Genomic DNA, 25875 nt, shown 5'->3' on the forward strand with positions numbered 1-25875 from the left:
ATCAAACTCCGAAGAAGGACATCATTATTGTACAAGGAGACTGGAATGCGAAGGTTGGAGAAGATGCTTACACCAACTGGAAAGACGCATGTGGTCCATACGGCAACAACGAGACCAACGACAGAGACCTAAGGCTCTTGGAGTTTGCCAGGTACAACAACCTGTTGCTGGCGAACACACTTGGCCCACATAAGGCCTCCAGACGGTGGACGTGGCACAGCCCCGGTGGAGAGTACCACAACCAGATCGATTACATCTTGGTCAAAAAGCGCTTTCGTTCAAGTGTTAATACCGGCAGGACACGCAGCTTTCCAAAAGCAGACATTGGGAGTGACCACAACCTCGTCCTGATGTCTTTTCGCCTACGCTTGAAGAAGATCAAAAGCTCCAAGTGCACTAGAGTGAAGTTCGATCTGGACAAACTGCGAGACCCGGAGGTGGCAGAAGCCTTCAAGGCAATGATAGGAGGGAGGTTTGCACCACTGCTCATCCTAGGTGCAGAAGAAATTGAGGTCAATAGCACGACCACCACGTTGAACACAGTTGTTACCGAAACAGCCACTGAGATCCTTGGCAAACTCCGCCCAAAGAAGAAACCTTGGGTCACAAACGAACTGCTAGACTTGTGTGACAAGAGGAGAGCCCTAAAGAAGCGTAAGAACTCGCCTGAAGGATCCGATGCTTATAGAAATATCAACAAGAGCATCAAGAAAGGCATGCAGTCAGCAAAACAGAACTGGATTGAGGGAAAGTGCCAAGAAATAGAGAACAGCCTGAATGCCAACAACAACACCAAGAAGGCATATCAAACTGTTAAGGAGCTAACAAGAACAAAACAGACCAGAGTCTCTGCAATCCAGAGCAAGACTGGTGAATGCCTAGTGGAAGAACAGAAGATATTGGGCAGGTGGACAGAATACTGCTCTGAGCTCTACAACCACACGGCGAGTGGAGATCCAACCGTCCTGACATGTCCTCAATCCACGGAGGAAGAAGACAAGCTCCTCATCCTCCGTGAAGAAGTTGAGGCAGCAGTCCTAGCCCTGAAAAAAGGAAAAGCAGCCGGAGTGGACAACATCCCAGCAGAGCTCGTGCAAGCAGGTGGAGAGGCCAAGATCGACACTCTTACCCTCCTGTGCAATAAAATCTGGCAAAGTGGGGAGTGGCCTACAGCATGGACTCAGTCACTCATCATCACTCTTCCAAAAAAAGGCAATCTACAACAGTGCCAAAACTATCGCACCATTAGTCTTATTAGCCATCCCAGCAAAGTCCTTCTGAGAATAATACTCAATAGGTTAAAACCTCAAGCTGAACTGATCATAGCTGAAGAACAGGCTGGATTCAGGGCAGGACGGAGCACCACAGAACAGATTTTCAATTTGAGGATTATCTGTGAGAGATATCTGCAGCACCAACAACATCTCTACCACGTTTTCATAGACTTCAAGAAAGCCTTTGACCGGGTATGGCATGCTGCACTCTGGGCAACCATGAGACTATATAACATCAGCCCTAACCTTGTCACAGTCATCCAACAACTTTACAACAAGGCTACCAGTGCAGTTCTACACAATGGAGTTATTGGAGACTGGTTCTTCAGGACAACAATCGGAGTGCGCCAAGGATGCCTTCTCTCTCCCATTCTCTTCAATATTTTTCTGGAGCGTATCATGACGGATGCCCTGGCAGACCACCAAGGAACTGTCAGCATAGGAGGCAGACCAATCACCAACCTCCGTTTTGCGGATGACATTGATGGGCTAGCTGGAGAAGAAAAAGAGCTTGCCAGCCTAGTTGAAAGGCTTGACACCACCTCCAGAGCCTATGGAATGGAAATCCATGCAGAAAAAACGAAAATGATGACCAACAACAACAATGGCATCCGCTCAGACATTAAAGTCAACGGACAGGCACTCGACACAGTGTCAAGCTTCAAATACCTCGGAGCAATTGTGTCCGATGAAGGATCCAAACGGGAAGTCCTTGCCAGAATTGCACAAACAACTGCTGCCCTGGCAAAGCTCAAGCCCATATGGAAAGACAAAAACATCAGTCTGGCATCAAAGGTGAGACTACTACGATCACTTGTCATCTCAATTTTCCTATATGCTTGTGAATCATGGACCCTTACAGCAGAGCTGCAGAAGAGAATACAGAGCATGGAGATGAGATGCTACAGAAGACTCATGGGTATCTCCTACACCCAACACGTCACAAACGAGGACGTCCGGCAAAAGATCAGCCAAGACATCGGCCCACATGATGACCTGCTCTCCACTGTCATAAAGAGGAAACTAAGGTGGTATGGACACATCACTAGATCCTCAGGCCTTGCAAAGACCATCCTGCAAGGCACTGTACAAGGTGGCAGGAGACGAGGGAGGCAAAAGAAAAGATGGGAAGATAACATCGGAGAATGGACTCACTTGAAACTCAGTGAGGCAATGAGAGCTGCCGAGGACAGAGAGGGATGGAGAGAGCTGGTCAGAAGATCATCTGTGGTGCCTCAACGACCCTCCGGGGTTATGGGATAGAAGAAGAAGAATTTTTTAAGCGAACATTTGTAACTCAAATCTTGCTTCTGGGGGGTCCCTGGAACTCAATATTTTGAGATGGGGTTCCGTGGCCAAATACATACCATTTTGGGGGTCCTTCACATGAAAAGGTTTGAGCTCCACTGACATAGAAACATAGGTTTTTCAAAAAACCTCAGAAGGATTTGAAATATTCAAAGATTTTCATGATTTTTCAAAAATAGCAGATCTACAAGCTCTCTTGTATATCTGCTATTTTTCAATAGTTAAAGCACAGGGGCCCCGCAGTGAATCCTTGTACCCAGGGCCCAGAATTTGGTGCGACACCCCTGCGCACGCACGCATGCACGCATGCACACCTACCTGCAGATGCTGCAGATGAAGCAGTGAGGGTGGTAGGTCCTGCCCATGGCTGACACCACCTCTCCGGTGATGTACTGGGAGCAGCTGTCACACTGGGTCCCGTACAGCCTCTGGTAGTCCTCTGTGCAGATGTACTCTCCTGCATGGTGGAAGAACCCTGACTGCACCAGGTCACAGCCACACACTGGAGGGAGAGAGACACAGAGAGACAGAGGGAGACACACAGAGAGAGAGAGAGAGAGAGAGAGAGAGAGAGAGAGAGAGAGAGAGACAAGTTCATTGTTTATCTCACAATATTGTAATGTGGACTCCGCCTTTAAATATCACCACTGCCTCTGGACTAGTGGTGGGCAAAACCGTTCATTTCAGTGAACAAAACATTTCTTCACGTTCACGTCAATGATCCGTTCTCCCTATTAAAAGGTAATCTTATTATGTTTAGTGTTAATGGAGTATAATCCTCAACGTTATTTTATCTATTATTGCTTTATTATTATTTCAAAAAAGATTTCACAAAAAATCTACAGTTCTCATGAATTAAAAACAAATTCAGATTTGGATGCCAAAGTCTGTGTCCGGAATTCGGGAGGTGTTCAGACATCGTGGAATAGTTGTCTGGCTATGAGAGAGACTAATCCGCAAGTAACCCATCAGCTTCTTGTTCTGTACCACCTCCATGAACAATCTGACGTTACATAAAATCGTGATCCATACCTGGTGACGTTTGGTTTAAGTGTTCATAGATTCATAGACACATGCAGACTCATTCAGACCTACAAATAACAAAGACGCAACAGCTCTTCATACTCCTTGGTGTTGGTGTGAGAAAGTACTGTAAAAGCAACTACCGTATTAATCTGCTAATCTAGAAGTTTCACCCTCTGCAGGGTTGTGTGTGTGTGTGTAGGGTGAGGGGGTGGGGGGGGGGTCTTGCAATCTGTTATCCTTGACCTTAAAGGGGTTAAAACCCTAATCGTCTCTGAAGGATTAAATGAGTGGCCATATAATCTGCTTCATTACACTACTTAATCTGGAAACAGTACAATATGTGTTATGCTAGTGTGTGAGCGCATGCATGTGTAGCGTGTGTGAGAGAGATTATGGATTACAGCATCGCTTTTACTGCCTACGTTTTATTTGTGACACACACACTGGTAGGAATGTGTATTTCTACAGTAGTGTGAAAGTGTGAGTGTAAATGCACGTGCGTGCGTGTGTATGCATTGCATAGGCTTGTGTACGTGTAGTGTTACGCAGTACTGTGTACGGTATGTGCACGAACACATGCACACATATGTGCATTGACAGTATGATAAATAGCTTTCATTTAGCCAAAGCAAAGTCTGTCAGCTAAGTGATTGCTTTGTGGTCCGGTCTCTGTTGAGAGATGTTAGTGTGTATGCGTATCGTGTGCGTGCGTGTGTGTGTGTGTGTGTGTGTGTGTGTGTGTGTGTGTGTGTGTGTGTGTGTGTGTGTGTGTGTGTGTGTGTGTGTGTGACTGTGTGTGTGTGTGTGTGTGTGTGTGTGTGTGTGTGTGTGTGTGTGTGTGTGTGTGTGTGTGTGTGTGTGCGCGCGTGTGCGTGCTGAGTGGTTGGTTTGTGTAGTCTCTGTGGATGTGGTGTGTGTTTCAGCTGCAAGGAGTAGAGGAAGCCTTTGCTTTGCAGTAGGAGTGCAAAGGATGATGATTCCAACTTCATGACCCCGTCGCTTACATGTACAACAGTGGTTCTCAACCTTTTCAGGTCGCGACACCCAAAATAATCATATTTTAACTGGGGACCCCCACGCCCTGACAAGCACTAAGAGTTGATGTATTGATGCATTTTACACAGTTCTATTGTGAAAATAGCCGATCTACAGTACATGCACACAGCACCTCGGCTATTTTCGGTGCGTAATACCACATTAAACTAACCATTCAGTCAATACTGGAGATGTGGTGTAACGGCATGGATTTCAACACAGAGAGGGCAACTCTTTCAACATAAGATGCCGTATTCAAGTTCAGGAAACGTTAGACAAGGCAATTCTCTTGAATGTTGCCTTCAGGTATGGCATGGAAAGAGGGCGTTTGCATTTCTTTCACCATAGTAAAAACTGCATTCATGGTCTGGAGAGGGCACGTTTTACAGACGGGTAAAGGGGCAGGGGCTCAAGCCCCCTTTGATGTCTATGTGATGTGCACGTGCCTGATGAACACTGGCTTGAGCATCAAGAAGGCTCTGCTCTTCAACTTTCATGTCAGCCTGCTGCTGCTGCAGCTGCTGCAGCTTCTCACCAACAACTAGATCTCTGCCCTGACATTGGTCATGTTCCTCTACATGGAACTAGGGATGGGACGATAAGTAATATTATCGTTTATCGTGATCACGATAATCGCATCGTGGAGATTTCATTTATTGTGATATCATCCTCCGTCATGCACTGGGAGCCATACACCTTTTATTTGCTGAGCTGCTTATCTGGTACCACTTAAACCCTGTATTGGTAAAACATACTTATAATATACATACTTGAAATAGTCCTTTTTTTCACTCTCTATCAAATTTCTTTGCCGAAAAATAGCCGATCTAAAAGCTCACAACGCGTCGCGTTGCGACACGTTGTGAGCTTGCAGATCTGCAATTTTTGGGCAAATGTTCCGTTTTTGTTTTGATTATCGCGATAATATCGTAAATCACGATTTCCTTTGTCACAATAATCGCGATCTGGTATTTTCATATGGTCCCATCCTCTACATGGTACTGGCATTGTTAAGTTTCCCAGAAATGAACGAGGTCAACCAGACAGAAGAGGTTGGCAGGTTGCCAGTGCTTCCTCCTGACATTTTCCGCCCAAGAGGCCAGCCTGCTTACAGGCTTCATCATTATTCATCCTGTTCTGTTCTGAGGCCCAGGCAGCAGGGCTGTCACCATCATGACATTTTACATGACCATTAATTGTCACTCAAATAATTGAGATTAACAATTTAATTGTGTTTTTGTCGTTGACAATTACATTTCTGTTTGGCTTGTGGGCTTTGAAGTTGCACATGGTAGATAATGACACATTAACTAAATATACAAAGAAATGAAGGACATATTTGACAACTTTACACTTTAAAAAGAACATTGATAGTGGAAATAGACGATCTACAAGGTCACAACGCGTCGCATCGCGATGCGATGTGAGCTTGTAGATCTGCTATTTCCACTATTTTTTAAATATTTGAACATAATATAAACATTTTTCAACATGTAAACGATTATGACGATTATCACAAAATAACTGCGATTATGTCAAATAATTGCGATTACACGATTATGTAATAATTGTGACAGCCCTACGAGGCGGCATCTTCTACAAAGCCCAATTCAGCGTTCATGATTATGTAATAAATTATCTGTGCAGCACTCTGGCCAGAGAGTTGGTGAGCTCACGTGTGTTTGTGAAATCAATGGTTAAATAGTTAAGATTTCCCTGTGTGAGTTGTACTTTAGTGGTCACATAATAAAGTTAATTAAAAATGGGTTTGGAGCCGTTTGGCCAGGAATGAATCACAACTGATGCATCACCACATACAGCTGGGTGCCCTTGCCTCTCAGATAGCCTGAGTCTGCCACTGGTCTATTTATAGAAAAGGTAGTATTGTGTTTACTTTTTTGGCTTTTTTAATTAAAACACCAGTGTTCATTGTTTGTCATTTTCCAAAACTGTGTCATTAAAGCAGAACACATACTGTAGGCAAACTGCTGGCACAAAACTGGAAGCAGACTTATTGTCTGGAATGTCACTGTAACTGCAGTGTATAGCATTAAGATTTCCAGGGGCACTAATTAGAAACACTTAATTAGATAGGGTGTCCGCTGAATTTTACAATTTGGGCATTTAGCAGACACTCTTAATCCAGAGCGATTTACAGTAAGCAAGGACAGCACAATGTAATACATGCATGGAAATAGTAATCTAAAATCGTAGGTAAACCAAGAACCTATCATCAGTCTAACAGTAGAATAACCAAGAAGAAAACAATAATCTATACACACTATGACTATAGGATGACAGGACAACAATGACCTGTCATCAGTCGATATAACATGCTATCTAAATTACATTTAAGCCTTTGCATAAGCCTGTAAGGTATTCTTTCTTCTGATGGAGGGGAAAGGAACCGGTTGGAATAACGTGCTCCTTCCACGAGCTACGTCCTACCGGGGAAACTCCCCCCCCCCCCCCCCCCCACCCCCCCGTCAGGTGAAAAGAAGCGGCTTGGACTCCTCATGCATTGATTCGTTGCTCTCCCCAGGTTGGTGGAGGGAGAGTAGCGCCCAAGATTATAGCTTAGGCATTGGCACTGGGTGAAAAAATGGTCTACAAAAAACCGTGCGGGATAAAAAAAAAGAAGAAGAGGTGAGTCTTCAGGTTACATAACAAATTATTTTGGGGGGGGTCCCCAGATGATCAGCTTAATGTGAAACATTGTTTTCTCACTCAACAGTAAACAAACCAACATAACGTTTAAGTGTATAGATAGAGGGTATCTGCACATTTCTACAGTGACAATATAATACCTCTAAAATTACAAATTGAACATTGGCCAAATTGTCAAATATTAGAGTCAGAAATTGTTGACGCGAATTGTTGCGAGGCGTTGTGAGCATGTAGATCTGCTATTTTCACAATAGAACCGTGTTATCTTAGTGCTCGTCAGGTTGGGGGTCCCCAGTTAAAATATGATTATTTTGGGGGTCACGGCCTGAAAAGGTTGAGAACCACCGACATGCACAGACAGGAAAGGAAAGGAAAAAACTATGTACATAAAGTGTCTTAGTAATTTGTTGGGCCACCACAAGCCTCCACAGCCGTTTCACAGTGCCTTGGCATAGATGGTACAAGTCTCTGAACTCTGCTGGAGGGATGGAACACCATTCTAACAACATGCCCTCATTTGGTGTTTTGATGACGGTGGTGAAGTGCGCCGTCTGTGTGCTGTCTGTCTGACACGTCAGTCAAAATTGGCGTTCAGCTGGGATGAGACCTGATGACTGTGAAGGTCATAGCATAATATTATTCATAGTCAGCAAAGCTTTCAGTGACCCCTCCTCGTGTCCTGTGGACGGGAGCATTGTCATCCTGGAAGGAACCACTCCCAACAGGATAGAAATGTTTCATCCTATAGGATAAAGGTGATCACACAGAATAACTTTGTGTTGATTAACAGTGACCCAGCCTTCTCTCTAAAGCAGTGGTTCTCAGCCTGTGGGTCGGGACCCCCAGGGGGTCCCCAAATTATTTTGGGGGGTCCCCACTCCCCAGATGATTAACTTAATGTGCAACATTGTTTTCTCACTCAACAGTAAACAAACCAACATAAAGTTTAAGTGTATAGACTATAGAGGGTATCTGCACATTTCTAAAGTGACAATGACAAGGACTTTTTAATACCTCTAAAATGACAAATTAAACATTGGCCAAATTGTGGAATATTAGAGGCAGAAATTGTGAAAATAGACGATCTACATGCATGTATCTACTATTCTACTATTTTCACAGTAGAACCGTGATATACAAAATGTAATGTCTCAACTCTTAGTGCTCGTCAGGGTGGGGGGTCCCCAGTTAAAATATGATTATTTTGGGGGTCGCGGCCTGAAAAGGTTGAGAACCACTGCTCTAAAGGCACACGTGGCTGGAAAATACCACCTCAAATGTGTCTTGCCCGGATGGAGACCAACCTAAGGTTCGAAACAGGTCAGCGTTTGCCTTGTAATAATAAAGGCTGATTCCTCCTTTGAACAACTGAGAGCCTGGATCCTCCGCTTTTGTCTCAAGTGTCAAATGTGTACTATAACCTTCCTCTATGTCAGTGGTCCACAAACTTTTACATTTCAAAGACAACTCTGACAGTACACAAATGGAACCAAATCCGGATGGAGAACCACAAGTTCGATTCCCGGGCTCTCCCAGAGTTAGTGTCGAAGTGTCCTTGAGCAAGACGCTGAAATTGCTCCCGGTGAGCTGGTTGGTGCCTTGCATGGTTTCCTCCGGACCGCGAGGCGTTGTGTGCTTGTAGACCAGCAATTTTCACAAGTTTTATGCAATAGTCTTGTGTGATGAACCAGGGCTTTACGTACACATTTGAAACTTGGAGATACGAGTTTTCTGCCCGACAGCGACGATATTGTACCTGTATAAGGGAGAGAACACGGCCCCCTAAATCACCCTTTAGTTGCCTCGCTCTGCACTCTCCCAGTCCCAGCAGTATGACACGATATTAAACACAGCCTCCCAGTCCCAGCAGCAGGGACATGATATTAAAAGCTGTGGTTATGCAGAGGGAGCCAACTCTGCAGCATCCTGCGGTTTGAAACATCAGAAAATAGGCTGTCTCAACTCTAATCAAGATAATGGGCATAAGCCCAGTGGAGTGAATGGATATGACCTGATCTGAGCCAGCTTGTTAAGTGGCTCGATGAGTGTGTGTGTGTGTGTGTGTGTGTGTGTGTGTGTGTGTGTGTGTGTGTGTGTGTGTGTGTGTGTGTGTGTGTGCGTGTGCGTGCGTGCGCGTGTGTGCGTGTGTGTGTGCAAGTGTGTGCAAGTGTGTGCAAGTGTGTGCAAGTGCGTGTAGCGCGTGCATGCGTGTTTGTGTGTGCGTGTGAGAGAGAGAGTGAGAGATAGTCTAGTAGTTTGTCTAATTTATTACCCTTTTTCAGGGTCAAGTTAAAGCGGTAAAGACAATAGAAGCACATTAAAGTGAAGAACATTCGTCGCTACCTTGACAGTAGGCTGAAATAATTGCTTACTTTTGCTTCATTAAAGACCTACGTGCCAGGGTTTTTTAATTGTCTAGAGACACAACAACGTTCAAGAGCTCCCGGAGTGCTAAAAAATGTGCTAGAACGTCATTTCTCATTTGCCATTTCAAACAACCCACTTTTCTTGGCGAACGGCCACACATGTCTGCTGGGGCCCTGTTAAAAAAGCTCCATCCCTTTTTGTTTCTTAACAATGCATTGCGCTTGATTGCATTTACTCAATTGAAAAAAGGACACGAGCACCAGGAAAGCGCCGTAATTGTAAATTGTAAATATTTTATGATTGTGCAGTGAAATGCCCCGTACGGAACACAGAGGGGCCGTTACATAAAATCTAATCTGGCTTCTCTCTGTTTACACGGCACTAAACGGGGAAAATGTTTTTTTAAGGGGAACAACAGACATCCCTAATTCCCAAATCTGGGGCTAGAGTTACCGAGCCCTGTCCAATCTGAGTTACTTAACCTACAGTATGTTATACAATGTTTTCATCACTAAAGAAACACAGAATCTGAATATAAAATGTTCCGCGATTAGATTCAAAGTCAATGCAAAGACGAGACGATGCTGGGCCGGGTGCGGCGCGAACGAGCCAAACGGGGCGACGCGAACGCCGTGAACGGTCGCCTCGGTTCGCCCCAGCTGGAAAAATCCAACTTCGCTACCCCCACACTTCACCCATCCCGTCCTGACAGCCAATCAGCGTTGATGTTGTTCGGAGACACAAACATTTTTTGTGTGTTTGGTTTTGGGACTCCCATTTTTCCAGGTGTTTCGCCTTGATTCTGACGTGACCTAATTTTTTTCCAACGCTGACCAGCACGACCAAAGTGAAGCGATTGAAGTGACTAGAAACAAATATATCTCTTCAGGTTTGAATGCACCATAAGAGTGTCCCGAGACCGAGAGGCCGGGGTTCAATCCCAGGCCGAGTCATCAACAAATCTGTGTTGAGCTCATAGTATAGCATTTATTACCTGCAGTGCACAAGATCTCGCACAGATGCTTGGGGTGGCACTTTTCTACAAGGAAATACGTTTCAACACAGACCCGATGTGTGATGGTCATGATTCTGTGAAGTCATGTTATGTTAGTTATACAATAATTGTGTTACACTGTAAATTCAAATGCCACCAAATAAGAAGCTGAAACCTATACTGCTGCCCAACAAACAATTGCAAGTATATTTTCTGCTCACAAAATCTGCCCCCCCTCCCTGCCTCAGCCTGTGCTCAGTCCACCATGAGCACCTCTACATTGGCTGTTAAACACTACAATTTGTCAAAAAAACACATTATATTGGGGACCCGTTCAATTTCTAAAGGACCCACTTCAGTGGCTCCCGAGACTCACTACACCGAAAACAGTCCAACGTCACTGTTGTTCAGCATGATTTCCTCTGTTCTTTTGCTAACTGGACCCCTGATATTTAAAGGAGTAGTTCACCCCCAAAATGACTTTTTTTCTATTGATTACTCATGCCATGGAGAGTAGAGTTCAATAATATTTTTAGTTTTTTGTCGCATTCCTAAGACAAAAATGTGATAACAATAAATTTACCCCCATTCGTTCCGGATGGTGACCCGTTTCGAAACGGGTCACCATCCGGAATCAATGGGGGTAAATTTACTCGAATCAAATTTTTGTCTTAGGAATGTGACAAAAACCAAAAAATATTATTGAACTATACTCTCCATGGCATGAGTAATCAATAGAAAAAAAGTCATTTTGGGGGTGAACTACTCCTTTAATGATGATAATTAGACCTATTTGATCCTATTTTCAGAACGCAACCAAGTGTAAAATCAGGTATTACACCATCAAGGCCGGCCAAAATACATTTCATTTGACTAAATCAACTGTAGATTTAGTCGCCTAAAATCTTATGGTATTTAGTTGAATAAGACTAGACTAAAACTTTTCAGATGACTAAAAATATGAATTTTATTCAAAAGACTTGAATTTGCTGTCCAAATCAACAGTGGTTCTCTGTCTCTGGTGGTGAAACAGCTGCTGTTCTAAAATCCACAGGCTGACCTTTCTCTGTCCGACTGGAACTAATGCTGTTCACAATGATGTGAGACTAAAAGGGGACTGCGCGTGTGGTGTGCACGTGCAAGCTAGCGCACTAATGCACATGCACATGCACACCCACACACACATACATACACCCACAAACACTGTGCAAACAAGCAAAACATGCACATAATCAAACACACACATGCATAATGCATGTGTGCAATAACACACATGCATATCATATACATCCAGACATGACATGACATGACATGACATACACTGTAAAATCCTAAGATCCATTTGTAAATCCAAGGATGAACAAATGAAACCAAATGGAGTAAGGTTCATTTGTGCGTGGGTCCATTTGTAAACATTCAGAGTTTAATACTAACTTAGGATCGTACTGTGTATTCCCAGACAGACAAGTTCAAGCTGAAATCCGTTACTTATTTTAATGAATAACACGTTGTTTTTTTAACCAATGTGTGTATGCAGTGTTCATTTTGTTGACTAAGAATAAGACTAAAGGGCTTTGCAGACAGGCGATTTTTCACACAGAAAAAACTGACGATTGATTTTTTTTAAAGAAAACCTGCTCCCAATTTGCTGTTCGATAAGTGGCTGCGACAGTGCGTTTTTTTCCCCCGATCGAACCCAGTTCGATTCGTGCGTCTTTTCGCATGCGGTAAAAACTCATTGACTCCTTTTCGGATCCGCAGTGAGGATTCCGCACTACATTGCACACCAAATCCAATGCGTTTTAATCATGCAGCAAACGAAAAAGAAAAAAAAAGAAAAACGCAACGCTCCAGTGTGCAAAGCCCTTTAGACTAAATAATTTCAGAGAGCTAAAATGGGACTAAAACTAAATGGTGTGTTATTCAAAAGACTTAGACTAAACTATAATTTGCTGTGAAGATTAACACTATGTGTATGGTAGTGTATGGAGTATGTTGATAAAATAACGAATAATAAATGAAAACACAATTGCAGCGGTTGACCCTGATGTTGAGTACAGGACACCTTACTGGTTGACAAATAGTACTGCCCGAAGCTCACAGGCCCAACATCTCCCCCCAGACAAGCAGGGATGACTGGGCTGCTGTTTGGGCTGTCACATGGGAGCTCCGGGTTCAAGGTAGGACATTAAGGTTATGGATTGCAGCATTAAACGCTCTGTTCCTTTTCTCTGTCTCACTCTTTCAGAGACCAACACAGAATCCCTAAGCACAGCAAACACAAACACGCACGCACGCACGCACGCACGCACGCACGCACGCACGCACGCACGCACGCACGCACGCACGCACGCACGCACACACAGACACACACACACAGACACACACACACAGACACACACACACACACACAGTGTGTAAAGTAAATGGTACATTTACTTAATCACTGTACTTAAGTATAATTTTGAGGTATTTGTACTTTACTTGAGTATTTCCAATTTCCAATACTTTCACTTCTACTCCACCTACATCTCGGATCCAAATAATGTACTTTTACTCCACTAAATATTTGAAAATCTTAGTTAGTTACTTTGCAGATATAAATTATAAAATTATAAAACATACATTAACCACTTTAGCCCTATTTTAGCCAATCTACAAGCTCACAACGTGTTGTGATGCGTTGTGAGCTTGTAGATCTGCTATTTTCAAAAAAAAAAAAAACTTTTACTTGTAACAGAGTGAGAGTATATCTACATTGCAGTATTGATACTTTTACTTACCGGTAAGTAAAACATTTGAGTACGTTTTCCACCACTGCACAAACACACGCACACGCACACGCACACACACACACACACACACACACACACACACACACACACACACAATCCCCATCCATTACAACCCACAGCACACATTTAATAGCATCTAAGTGAGAAGCTATTTAATCTGACCACGAGCAGGCAGGACTTGGAGCTGCTCAGACTGGCCCTTTCTCTCAGGAGAGCAACTCCAGCATATTCATATTTCAGACCAGGGGACCAGTTTCCCTAAACTGTCTTCTCAGAGTATTCTCCACACATATAATGTTTAAGCCATATTTCATTTCATGTTTAGTTAGTCCTTTTTTATGGCATAGCTCTGTGGGGGGAGGGGGAGCCATCTAGGAATAGATCATGAATGTCTGTCTGTCTGTTGGTCTGTCTGTCTGTCTGTCTGTCTGTCTGTCTGTCTGTCTGTCTGTCTGTCTGTCTGTCTGTCTGTCTGTCTGTCTGTCTGTCTGTCTGTCTGTCTGTTGTTTGTCCATCTGACGGTCTGTGTCTGTCTGTCCAGGGTAGAATGTTTCATATTTTTATGAAATATTCAAGTTTTTAATTACATTTTATAATGGATGAATGGCAGTTGGATTGGGCAGAAAAACCTTGTTTAAAATCATACATGACTAAACTGATTATTTAATAACAGGTAGATACATTTAATTTGATTAGTCATTTCACCAATACTGACTGGAGCCAGTGGCTGACATGTTGATCCAGAATGAGGAAGCACTGCTTGATTTATGGGAATATATGCTGAGTCAACACACATAGTTAGGCTAAATGCAGCACAACAGGTGCAACAGGTGCGGTCGGACAAGGGTCAAGGGTCGTGAGGTCATCTCCATTGGCAGGTCAATGGCATTCCTCAAGGGAAATGACAGAGGACCCTGGTAGAATGTCTGTCACAACCAGGGGTGTCGCACCAAATTCTGGGCCCTGGGTATTCACCGAGTGCCGCGCTGCGAGCTTGTAGATCTGCTATTTTTGAAAAATCATGAAAATCTTTGAATATTTCAAATCCTTCTAAGGTTTTTTTTAAAAAACCTATGTTTCGATGTCAGTGGAGCTCAAACCTTTTCATGTGCAGGACCCCCAAAATGGTATGTATTTGGCCACGGACCCCCATCTCAAAATATTTAGTTCCAGGGACCCCCCCAGAAGCAAAATGTGAGTTAATAAACGTTCGCTTAAAAAATACATATATTCAAAGATTTGCACACATTTTCACGACTTTTCAAAAATAGCAGACCTACAAGCTCGCAGAGCTTGTATATCTGCTATTTTTCAATAGTTAAAGTATAAAATAATTAAGGCCCCTCCAACACCTTGGGCCCTAGTAACTCAGTCCCACTTTCCTACCCCTTGTGACGCCCCTGGTCACAACCCACTTCTCGGGCCACAACCCGCTGGTAGTTGGCTGTGGTCTAAGAACCAAAACTAAGATTGCATTTACGGTATGCAGCACCATTTGAAAACCATCAGCCAAGGTTCCACAATAGTGCTTCACAATAGTAGTAGTAACAACAAGAGCAACTAGAAGATGAAAGCATCAAAATGTCCATGAAACAGATTGAGAGCAGTGGAAGAATCAGAAGAGCAGAAAGAACAATCTAAGCTAAAAGAACAAAAACATGAAAGGAGGAGGACAAATAACCTATAACTCAATTTTTTCCTCTGCTGGTGCGGTATTTACTACATTAGGGTCCGTTTGATGGCAGTTCATGTGAGTTGATTGCACTGCTGTTGTGTTGGAGAAGACAGAAATGCTGACTGGCTGTACAAAAAATAATGAAACTTTCAGATTGCCTTTTTGGGGTTTTCTAAACAAAAGTAGCACAGGGCAGGTATGACAAATAACTTAACCCATTAAAACCAGAAAAGCATCTGTGTCATTTAGACTCGCCCTACCACTGCTATTAGGACAAAGCACCAGAGTGGTCAAAGCACGGTGGTAATTTGAAACAACTTCAAATGAGTTTTACATTGTATGTCCTCCCCACAGCGTCGGTCAGCACAGTCATTCTCCTAGAGAAAAACAGCGGCAAGGGAACCCTGCAACCCCTGGGCACAGTGGGCAGTCTGGGTAGTGACCCCTGACATGCTTGACCCATTCTGGCAGATGTTAATATACAGTCTATAGCAGTGGTTCTCAAAGTGGATTCCATGGACTCTGCGGGTTCCTTGAGGAGGTCTGTCAGAGTTAAGGGGAGACCTTGACATTTGAAAGTTTGAGAAACACTGCTCTATAGCATCGGTTCTCAACCAGTGAGTTGGCCAAGGCCCAAACCTGGCTCACAGAATGTTCTGACAGGCAGAGGACAGAAAGGAATCATAGTGTGATTTGTGAAAAACCCTGGCTGTATACTTTTTGACATGCTGTTTTTAGCCCCTTTTTTATACTCCAGTTATGTAACGGTTTTATGTGATTGATTCTTTTAGATTCTTTTTTTTTTTTTGCTTTTATGCCTTTATTGATAGGACAGTAGACTGACAGGAAATGGGGAGAGAGATGGGGAGCGACACGCAGCAAAGGTCGTCAGGATCGGGATTCGAACCTGCAACATGCTGTCAAGGCATCAGAGCCTATGTGGTATGCGCCTGGACCGGTAGGCCAGCGGGCGACGCAGATTTTCTTGTTTTAGATCTTTTCTCCTGTTCTTGTTTGTTAGTTTTCTGTTTGACCTTGTACAGCACTTTGTTCGACCTTGGTAATTGTATGTAAATGTAAATGTGCTTTATAAATAAAGTTTGAGTTGAGTTGAGTTGAGCTCTGGCTTCACAAATCGTTCTAGTGCTGGTAGAGAATGGAAACTCTGAATCACAGTTATGCCAAGCTTGCAATAAGTTGTAGAATAAAGCACATTGTGCAAGTCTGCGATGCCTTGTGTGCTCTGGCCCTGTCCAGCCCGGAAGAGTTATATAAAGTATATAGTTTGGTTTTCTATCTCTGACGATTATCCGGCTGTGCAAAAGGCAGCAGGGTTTGAAAGTAATGAGTGCATTCAGGCGGTGCGAATTAGCATTTAGTGCCAGAGAGAACAGCAAAACAGCTGCAAATGGATTGTTGCCTTGTTATTCTTTCGCCACAATAGATATAAATGTAATACAATTAGCGTAACAGGAAAGACTATTCTGGTTTGGTGTGTGTGTGTGTGTGTGTGTGTGTGTGTGTGTGTGTGTGTGTGTGTGTGTGTGTGTGTGTGTGTGTGTGTGTGTGTGTGTGTGTGTGTGTGTGTGTGTGTGTGTGTGTGTGTGCGCGCGCGCGTGTTTGTGTACACGGTACATACGTATTTATTGCAGAAGCGGTCGTTGAGAAACGGAGGTTAGTCAAATTTGTCACCTCCTATGAAAAATCTCCTCCCCATTAAACTGGAATAATTGAGCCAGAGGAGGTGAGTGGAGTTAAAGTTAATAGTACATGAAAAATGACTGAATAGAATTCCACAGACTTAAATGACTTGCTACCTCTCTCTCTCTCTCCCTCCCCGTCTCCCTCAACCCCTCCTCCGTTCCATCTTCCTGTCTTTCTCTTTGTCCCCCTCTTTTCCCATCTCTCCTTCAGTTCTGTCCTTCTATCTCCTTCCACCTCCCCACCACCTCCACCATCCTCTATCTCTCTCTTATGCTGTCTGACGCAGCACCACGCTGTTACTACTATAATTCTTATTACATTCCTCTCTCTGTTCCCTGTTCTCCCTCAAACAGCCGTGCCACGCTTGTTTCTCTATTATCTTTTGCTTCCTTCCTCAGTCACTCTGCCTCGCCTAACTCTTCTTCTCCCCTCTCTCTCCCTCTCTCTCTCTCTCTCTCTCTCTGTGTGTCTCTGTTATCTTGCCTTCCTTCTGTTCGACTCAGCTGGTGGACGGGGTTCAGCTGGACTTTTCTTTTTTTGTGTTTCTGGGAGCGTGGTGTAATTAAAGAGACTGCTCTAGGCTATTAGGCAGCTGCACTGGAGGGAAGACATGCAGAATGTCTACATATGACGGTACAGACAGACAAGTGCACAGTGAGCACAATGCCTACATAATACACTGTATTCCTTAAACCTCAGCCCACGTCTAATCCCTACCGTTAGCCCAACCCTGATTCTAACCCTAACTGTTAGCCCAACCCTGATTCTAACCCTTACTGTTAGCCCAACCTTGATTCTGAGCCTTACTGTTAGCCCAACCAACCCTGATTCTTCAGAAAGGAAGGCCCTTTTGCCAACCCCACCTAGGGTATGGGCACTGATGACGCGGAGGAGAGGCTGAAAGATATCCTGCCCTTATGTTCCTCCTCACACAGACCCAGGAAGACAGCATGTGCTTTAGGGCACAGCTAATCCTAACAAATAAACAAACAAACAAATAAACAGCAAAGTTATGAGAAGGCAGGCCTACACACATTACACACACACACTCACTCACTCACTCACTCACTCACTCACTCACTCACTCACTCACTCACTCACTCACTCACTCACTCACTCACTCACACACACACACACACACACACACACACACACACACACACACACACACACACACACACACACACACACACACACACACACACACACACACATTCGCACTCGCACATACACATGCCTACTGTAACTGGCAGAGAGACAGTACATATAATGACTTGACACTGGCTTAGGGTTTGCCAGTGTTTTCCTCCCACTAGCATGAGCAGAGACACAAGGGGATGAACGGAGAGACAGACATGGAGAAATGGATTTAGAAAAGGACGGAACACAGTTCCTGGAGGCTCTTCTGTACACAAAGACTGGCTCATCGTGTTTGATTTATCTCTTTTGATACGCACAAAACATGCATGCACACCACCATGCACATTGCACAAACACATGAACTGACACTCACTGAACATCCCCATGCACCATTGCACTGGCCCAGCATGCACTCACGCACGCAGACAAGCTCGCATGCACCCACCACCCAGGCACACACACGTACGCTGTCCACATACGGAATATACAAACGTATGCACATTGCACACTGCTGGCCCTATTTTCATCCGTGCCTTACCCCTTATCCCTAAACGTCTTTTCCCTTTTTTTGGGAGCGTGTCATCATATCGACATAGCATCTGTTCTACGGCACATCTTTTCAACGCGGGTGAATGTTAACCTGGTGAAATGCTAACCTGCCAACGCTGGTGAATGCTAACCTGGTGAATGTTAACCACTATGCCTAAACCTAACCCAAACCCTAACCCTAGCCTCAGTAAAACTATGCCTAAACCTATACCTAAACCTAAAACTTAACCCCAACCCTTAGTCGAAATGATGTGCCATCGAAAAAGCGAGATTTCTCCTTTTTTTTTTACTATTTTGACAAACATTTTAAATAGTTTAATAGCCGATCTACAACCTCACAACGTGTCGATGTAGATCATCTATTTCTTTTTCTTACTGTCCTGTAACTTGTAACCTTAACTGCTGTGTGACTCTGGGTGACTGAATTTCCCCCTTGGGATAATAAAGGTATCTATCTATTTGAAGTATAGGCAAAGAAGTTTAGGCATAATAAGGGGAAAGCACTGGCGAAAATAGGGCCATGCCTCTCTCTTTTCTCTCTCTCTCTGTCACTATCTGTCTTTCTCTCCCTCCCTCCCTCCGTCACATGCATGCACACACGTCACACGCACATACACTCACTCATAAAGTGAGTCGGTGCAGTTGCCTGTGGCTGTCAGTCAGTGTATTATTGTAGCACTACGGCGGTAGTAGTTATCCCTCCAGAGTTTTGTCCTTGGAAGAAACAGACGAATCGTCCGTGACCGTCTGAGACTCTGGATGAGTGAATGTGTGTGTGTGTGTGTGTGTGTGTGTGTGTGTGTGTGTGTGTGTGTGTGTGTGTGTGTGTGTGTGTGTGTGTGTGTGTGTGTGTGTGTGTGTGTGTGTGTGTACACTAATACTGCAAAGCACTGACTGCTCACTGTTCCCTCCCAGCAGGCTGTGTACTAGAGGTGGGACGTTCGCGAACGAATCGAGTCTTTTGAACGGCTCTTCGAAATGAACGATGGGATCCGGTTCGCAGTAGGGAGCCGTTCCTTTCTAATGAACAGTGGTGGGAAAAGTACAAACTTTCTTTACTTATGTAAAAGTATCGATACTGCAATGTAGAAATACTCTGTCTCAAGTAGAAGTGTATTGGTATCAAAATGTACTTAAAGTACCAATAGTACAAGTACTCATTATGCAGAATGTCCCATTTCACAAGTTTTCCGCTGAATAAAAAAATTTAGAAAAATAATTTGAAAATAGCTCAAGTAAGTCAAATGAGCCAGTCTTTTGAACGTCTCTTTGAAAGGAACGGATCACATAGATCCGGCTCACTTCAAAGAGCCATAAATCCCATCTCTGCTGTGTACCAGCAGCACACTGACGCCACCTTGAACCCACACTGGGCCTCAGTCAGACACCGGAAGAAGAGGCAAGTAGAACGATGTGTGATATTGGCACTGGAACGTATTTAGTCATAGTTTGCAGGTGTCAGTGTTTGGAAAGCACAGCAGCAGTGACAGCCAGTCAGTGTGGTGATAAAGTAGAGAGAGAGAGAGAGAGAGAGAGAGAGAGAGAGAGAGAGAGAGAGAGAGAGAGAGGAAGAAGTAGAGAAAGTTTGTGAGTGGTTCTCAACTCCCTCTTCGGGTATTTACTGCTATTTTCACAGGTTTCTTTCCCTGTTTTGCCTTTCTAATTTTTATGGAGAATGGAGCGTATTTTTGCAAAAACTCGCAAATGACAAGAAATCACTCCATTCCCATTGGAAAGGCAGAATCCACCTCCATAGCTAGATTTAAACTTTGATGTCAGAGAATGTCATGAAAATAGCAAAAATAGCTGATCTACAAGCTAAATGTTCTGCCAATCGACTGGAAATCTACTCTCTTGCCAATGGCAGGAGTTTTGAAATCGCACATCTGTAAATTATTGGTAGTAATAGGAACCAATTGGATCCTTACCAGTCTGTAATTTGTTCCATTTTATACTCTCAGGCATAAAGTAACAGTAACACTGAGGGTTTTGCAGGGTAGAATGGAGATAAAATAAACCAAATGGAGATAAAATAAACCAAAACAAAACTGGAGGTTTCTTCGAAGGTAAAATCACCGCCCTATTCTAGGCATTGAGAGGGATTAATATTGGCCTTGTGTGTCCAGCTCAGCTAACTGGTTTTATCATCGTTGCCTCCCCATATGAGATCCAGTGTAGACTGAAACCTCGCACCGGTCATAGTTAGTCATAGTCATATCCAGTAGGCTGAGGTTACACTCCCATGTCCTTACTGACTGCCGATGACAAGATGCCTTTAGAGGAGAGGAGAGGACAGCTGAGACACAGGACAGCAGAGGACAGCAGAGGACAGCAGAGGACAGCAGAGGACACAGGACAGGGATGGAGCTCGTTAATTTTTATTGATAATGAGCACCTTATCAATTCTGCTTATTGAGCCGGGCTATTATCGAGCCCACTATTGAGCGTTTTCTAATATTTTGTGGAAAGATATGAGACGACAAATTCTGAACATAACTGGTATTTTTTTTTTATTGGCCAGTTGTTGCAACTGTGAGTTTGTGGCTGACCACCATCTATCGAAGACGACGATTGACAAAAGTAACAAATACCTGTCCTGTATCATTAAATATCGTTAAAACAATCATTCATTAGTGTTCAATAAGTCTTAAATGGCTTTATATTATGGATAGTACTGTAATAATTTCTTGATCGCCTCTTGTCTTGATTGTTTACTGTAAACATGACATCATGGGCCGCTTGCTCGATAACAGGCTTGATAAGCCCAAAGCTTATTGATACTGGGTACTCAATAAATCTGTTATCGGGTTATCGAGCTACCCTTGTTTAGGGCTACATCCCTAGACAGGACAGGACAGGACAGGACAGGACAGGACAGGACAGGACAGGACAGGACAGGACAGGACAGGACAGGACAGGACAGGACAGGACAGGACAGGACAGGACAGACTAATAAGAGACGAGCAGAGGTGAGAGGAGGACGGCGTGACGCTGGAAGTGGGAGAACAAAGGATAGATGGGAGCTCAGGGAGAGATCAAAGAATAGGAGGAGGAGGAGGAGGAAGAAGGGAAATGCATTACTACAATATGTGAGCAGAAAGAGAAGCAGAGGACTGACTGCAAAGAGGGGGATGAGACGGAGGAAGACAGGATGAGACAGCGGGGCCCGGGGGAGGTATCACTGAGACTATCGATCTGTCCATCCAGCACACGTCTGTCTGCCACCCTGACTGACACTGTGTCCGTCCTCGTCGATATACATCATCAATGTGGGACGCGTGCGATGGAAATGCCCTGACGCTTCCCGTGGCTCTTTGTGCAGAGAGGAGAGCAGACGGAAGAGACACGTCTTTTCTTCTGCTGTTGGTGCTTTGGGATTTTTACTTGCAACAAAACTGAATTTCCACCGAGCTGACTGTGTCCACGTGGAGGACTTTCTCACACACACATAAGGGCCTTTTCCACCGGCAAAGAACCAGTTCTGGTTCTTTCTCCCGCCTATGGGATGAACCAGTCCAGAGGTGAGCTTTTCCACCGAGAACAGGAGTTGGTTCCGAACCGTAAAAGTTCCACGTACACCCACACACGCACGCGCGCACGCAAGCACACACACACACACACACACACACACACACACACACACACACACACACACACACACACACACACACACACACACACACACACACACACACACACACACACACACACACACACACACACACACACACACACACACACACACACACACACACTACAGTCTCTTCCCATCCATCTTCCTCTCTTCCTCAGCCTATCTATTTCACTGCACTCTCCATTCTTCTCTAGAAGACACTCTCTCTCCTCTAACCATTTATCTTTAAACTGCCCTCCCTTCAGCTTCTCAGCTTCCTTTATCCACTCTTCTCTTCTCTCATTTCTCCTCTTCTCTTCTCTTCTCTGCCCTCACCTCCCCTCTCCTCCCCTCTCCTCTCCTCTGCTCTGCTCCTCTCCAATCCTCCCCTCTCTCCCGAGTCCCACCACCTCCCCTCTCCTCTCCTAACCCATCCTCTCATGTCCCATCTCTTCTGCTCTCCGGCAAGCTCCAAAACACAAGACTCTCCAGTTTCTAATGGTCACTCCAACAGGAGACCACATTGTTTACCAAACAGAGAGCCATTGTACTAACTCCCACAAATTCACAGCTTGGAACAGACATACACACACAGACACACAGATAGAAAGAGAGAGGGGGGGTTGTAGGGGATAATGAGTGGAAGGGAAACATAGATAGAGAGGCCTATGTGCTGGGAGTTGATTGTTCTCCACTGATGTCCTTTGGGCTCACACAAACCAGATTGGATTGTCCTGGAATGTGCCGTGCACCTTCACGCTCCCCAGAGAATGGCCCCTGCTGATTTCTGTGACCCAATGGCCTTTGCCAAAATGTCATCAAACTGCATGCACAATATCTCAAACATCAAACGGACAGATTGCCATAAATCTTGATTAGTGCACTCGTGCTCCCTGGAGGACGATGAGCCCTAACTATTTGAGTGACCCCCCAATGACCTTTCCTCTCTTCCGTCTCTCTCAGGTCAAAATGTGCACACCTCAAGACACCTCAGTTTGCAGGATGTGTATACCGTACCAATCCATGGCCATTCCTGTGAATGACTACTGTGATAGTTCCAAATATCCCTTGCAAATCAGGGTTGTCAACATTGGACTGTCAGAATCCAGGAGATTTATTTTTTGGGGGGTGCGCAGAATTCCCCAACCGGGGTCTGTGGGTCCTCTCCCCAAAACGTATTAATAGATATATTTTCCTGTGTTCTGGTGAATTTTGTGCATGTTTGATACTTTTATCAGGCTTGCTTTACTAGCATGGGTCCAATTTCAGCCTTAAAATGCCAAATGTAGGTGTACAGATTTGATGACTGAAGCAAAGGACATCTTTAATAATGACTTCTCATCTTTAAGTCATTACTTAAGTGAATATCTGTATGATCTTTCTTGCATGCATTGACCCCACCCATAAAGCGGGGGGTCTGGGGGTCCTCCCCCAGAAAAATGTTAACATAGTAGATGTCATTTCCTGTGTTCTGGTGAATTTTGGGAGTTTGATACAAAATCCAGGAGAAATCCAGGAGATTTGCCAATCCAGGAGATTCCCAGGAGATGGGGTCAAAATCCAGGAGACCAGGAGAAATTCAGGAGCATTCACAAGCCTGCTTGCAAATTGATTGGGAAACACACCTTTACACCTATGCAGGCTTTAGTGGCATAGAGGTCTGCGTAAAAAGGAGGCTACATTGCTGTTCACCTACACAAAGCTGCTGACGGCTAGCTGCTAGCTGCTGACTTCAGACCTGTGTCTGTCTGTGTGTATTCTGCTGCCCCACCTGCTCACTACTGGGGCATGGGCACACATAGACATCAAAGGGGGCTTGAGCCCCTGCCCTTTTATCTGCCTGTAAAAGGTTTCCAGACCATGAATGCAGTTTTTGCTATGGTGAAAGAAATGACAAATGCCCCTCTTTCTATGCCATACCTGAACGCGGCATTCAAGAGAATTGCCTTGTTCAAACTCTCCCGAACTTGGATGCTGCATCTTATGTTGAAATATTACGATTTGCCCTCTCTGTGAATGAATCCATACGGTTACACCACATCTCCAGTTTTGATTTCATTTATGCTTAGTTCAGTGTGGTTGTCACACGCCGAAAATAGCTGACCTCCAAGCTCACAACGCGTCGCAGCGTGACGTGTTGTGAGCTTGGAGGTTCAGCTATTTTTGATATTTCCACCAGAAGGCCCTTTTAGAAATGTCAGCCCCCGCCTCTCTAAAAATTCTCTGCACGTCCCTGACCAGCACCCGCATGTTAATGCACACGCAATGCGCATCGCACACATACAGTACATCTACTATGAAATTTTTGCTCACAGAAAGAGAGGGAGAGATGGAAAAAGAGAGGGAAAGAGAGAGAGAAAGAGAGGAGGGGAAGACAGAGAGAGAGAGAGAGAGAGAGAGAGAGAGAGAGAGAGCAAGAGAACCAAGACTTTGGTACATTGTGTGTGACTAAATACAATGAGGCTTCACAAAAGGTGCCTCTCTGCCAACTCCCATCTCCCTCCCACTACTAGAAAGCTGACTTATTTGTTTTGTGCATTCCCTGTTGTTGTGCTGGTCAGATCTGCTGCCTCGCCTCCCAATTGCTGTGCAGTGCACAACAGATCTCATCAACACTGCAACACACATAAGGCGGATTACAGCTACGTTCGTTTTTGGGGAGACAATCATTTTCCTTTTCTTTCAGTTTTTCTCCCAATTTTTGTCATTATTATGCCAATTCCAGATTCCCTGTGTGTTCTAGTCCCTTGTCACTGCTAACTAGGCACGCCACGATTCATGAAAAAATCGATTCGAATCGCAATTCAAAGCTCACGATTCAAAGCTCACGATTCAAATCGATTTATTTTTAAAATTAAATAGTGATTCATTTTCTTTTTTTTCAAACTTCTATGGTGTGTCTGATATGAAATGTGAGCTTACCTTAATCACAATAATCCTTAATCATATTCCATCATATTCAATAGCTTTTGGAGAGGGAGAGTTCAGTGCACTGCAGAGGAGTCTGTGTCTGAGACCAGTGCGAGCACAATAAACCATCACATCTTAATTTTTTCACCTGACAGAGAGAGGTTTCATGCTTTTCTCAAAGTTCCAAACCCCATTGAACAGGTGCCCTGACCAACCTGTAGGAGTCACTATTGCAGTGACAGTGTGTGTGTGTGTGTGTGTGTGTGTGTGTGTGTGTGTGCGCGTGCGTGCGTGTGTGTGCGCACACACTCAAACATGCATGTCTTACCTTGGCAGGTGAAGCAGTGCACGTGGAAGTGTGTGTTCTTGACACGCACCACCTCTCCGCGGCACGCCTCCCTGCAGCGCTCACACACGATGGAGGAACTCCTGCGTGCGCTGACGGGGCTGGGACTGTTGGTGCTGCCCCCATACACACTGGACTGGTACTGCAGGGCTGGAGGAGGGGAGGGGAGGGGAGGGGAGGGGAGAAGAGAAGAGAAGAGAAGAGAAGAGAAGAGAAGAGAAGAGAAGAGAAGAGAAGAGAAGAGAAGAGAAGAGAAGAGAAGAGAAGAGAAGAGAAGAGAACAGAAGAGAAGAGAAGAGATTAGTGATAAGCTGTGGTCCTTTAAACATTAAAACATGACAATATCTTTAGATTTTCACATGAAAATACAGTATGCTAAAATATCAGCCTTGATTGCCGGTTACCCATTAAACCACCAGTACAGAATATAGTTAAGAGAATAATTAGTTTTAATGCCATCTTTCAAATTTCA

General features: G+C 44.3%; 2 protein-coding genes across 2 annotated transcripts in view; both read right to left on the minus strand.

Moving 5' to 3' along the window:
* Positions 1–25875, minus strand: part of hspa4a (heat shock protein 4a) — a 460486-nt gene that overhangs the window by 244495 nt on the left and 190116 nt on the right. The gene's annotated exons all lie outside the window — the stretch shown is intronic.
* LOC308304070 (actin-binding LIM protein 3-like) overlaps positions 1–25875 on the minus strand; it is a gene marked incomplete at both ends in the record, with an annotated part of 116840 nt that overhangs the window by 75416 nt on the left and 15549 nt on the right. Inside the window, 2 exons of the mRNA XM_080748629.1 lie at positions 2901–3084; positions 25386–25553. Of these exons, the coding sequence (XP_080604755.1) occupies positions 2901–3084; positions 25386–25553 (352 nt within the window). The remainder of the gene's footprint in view (positions 1–2900; positions 3085–25385; positions 25554–25875) is intronic.

This window comes from Nannobrachium achirus, assembly GCF_963921795.1.
Source record: "Nannobrachium achirus genome assembly, chromosome: 19".
Classification (NCBI taxonomy): domain Eukaryota; kingdom Metazoa; phylum Chordata; class Actinopteri; order Myctophiformes; family Myctophidae; genus Nannobrachium; species Nannobrachium achirus.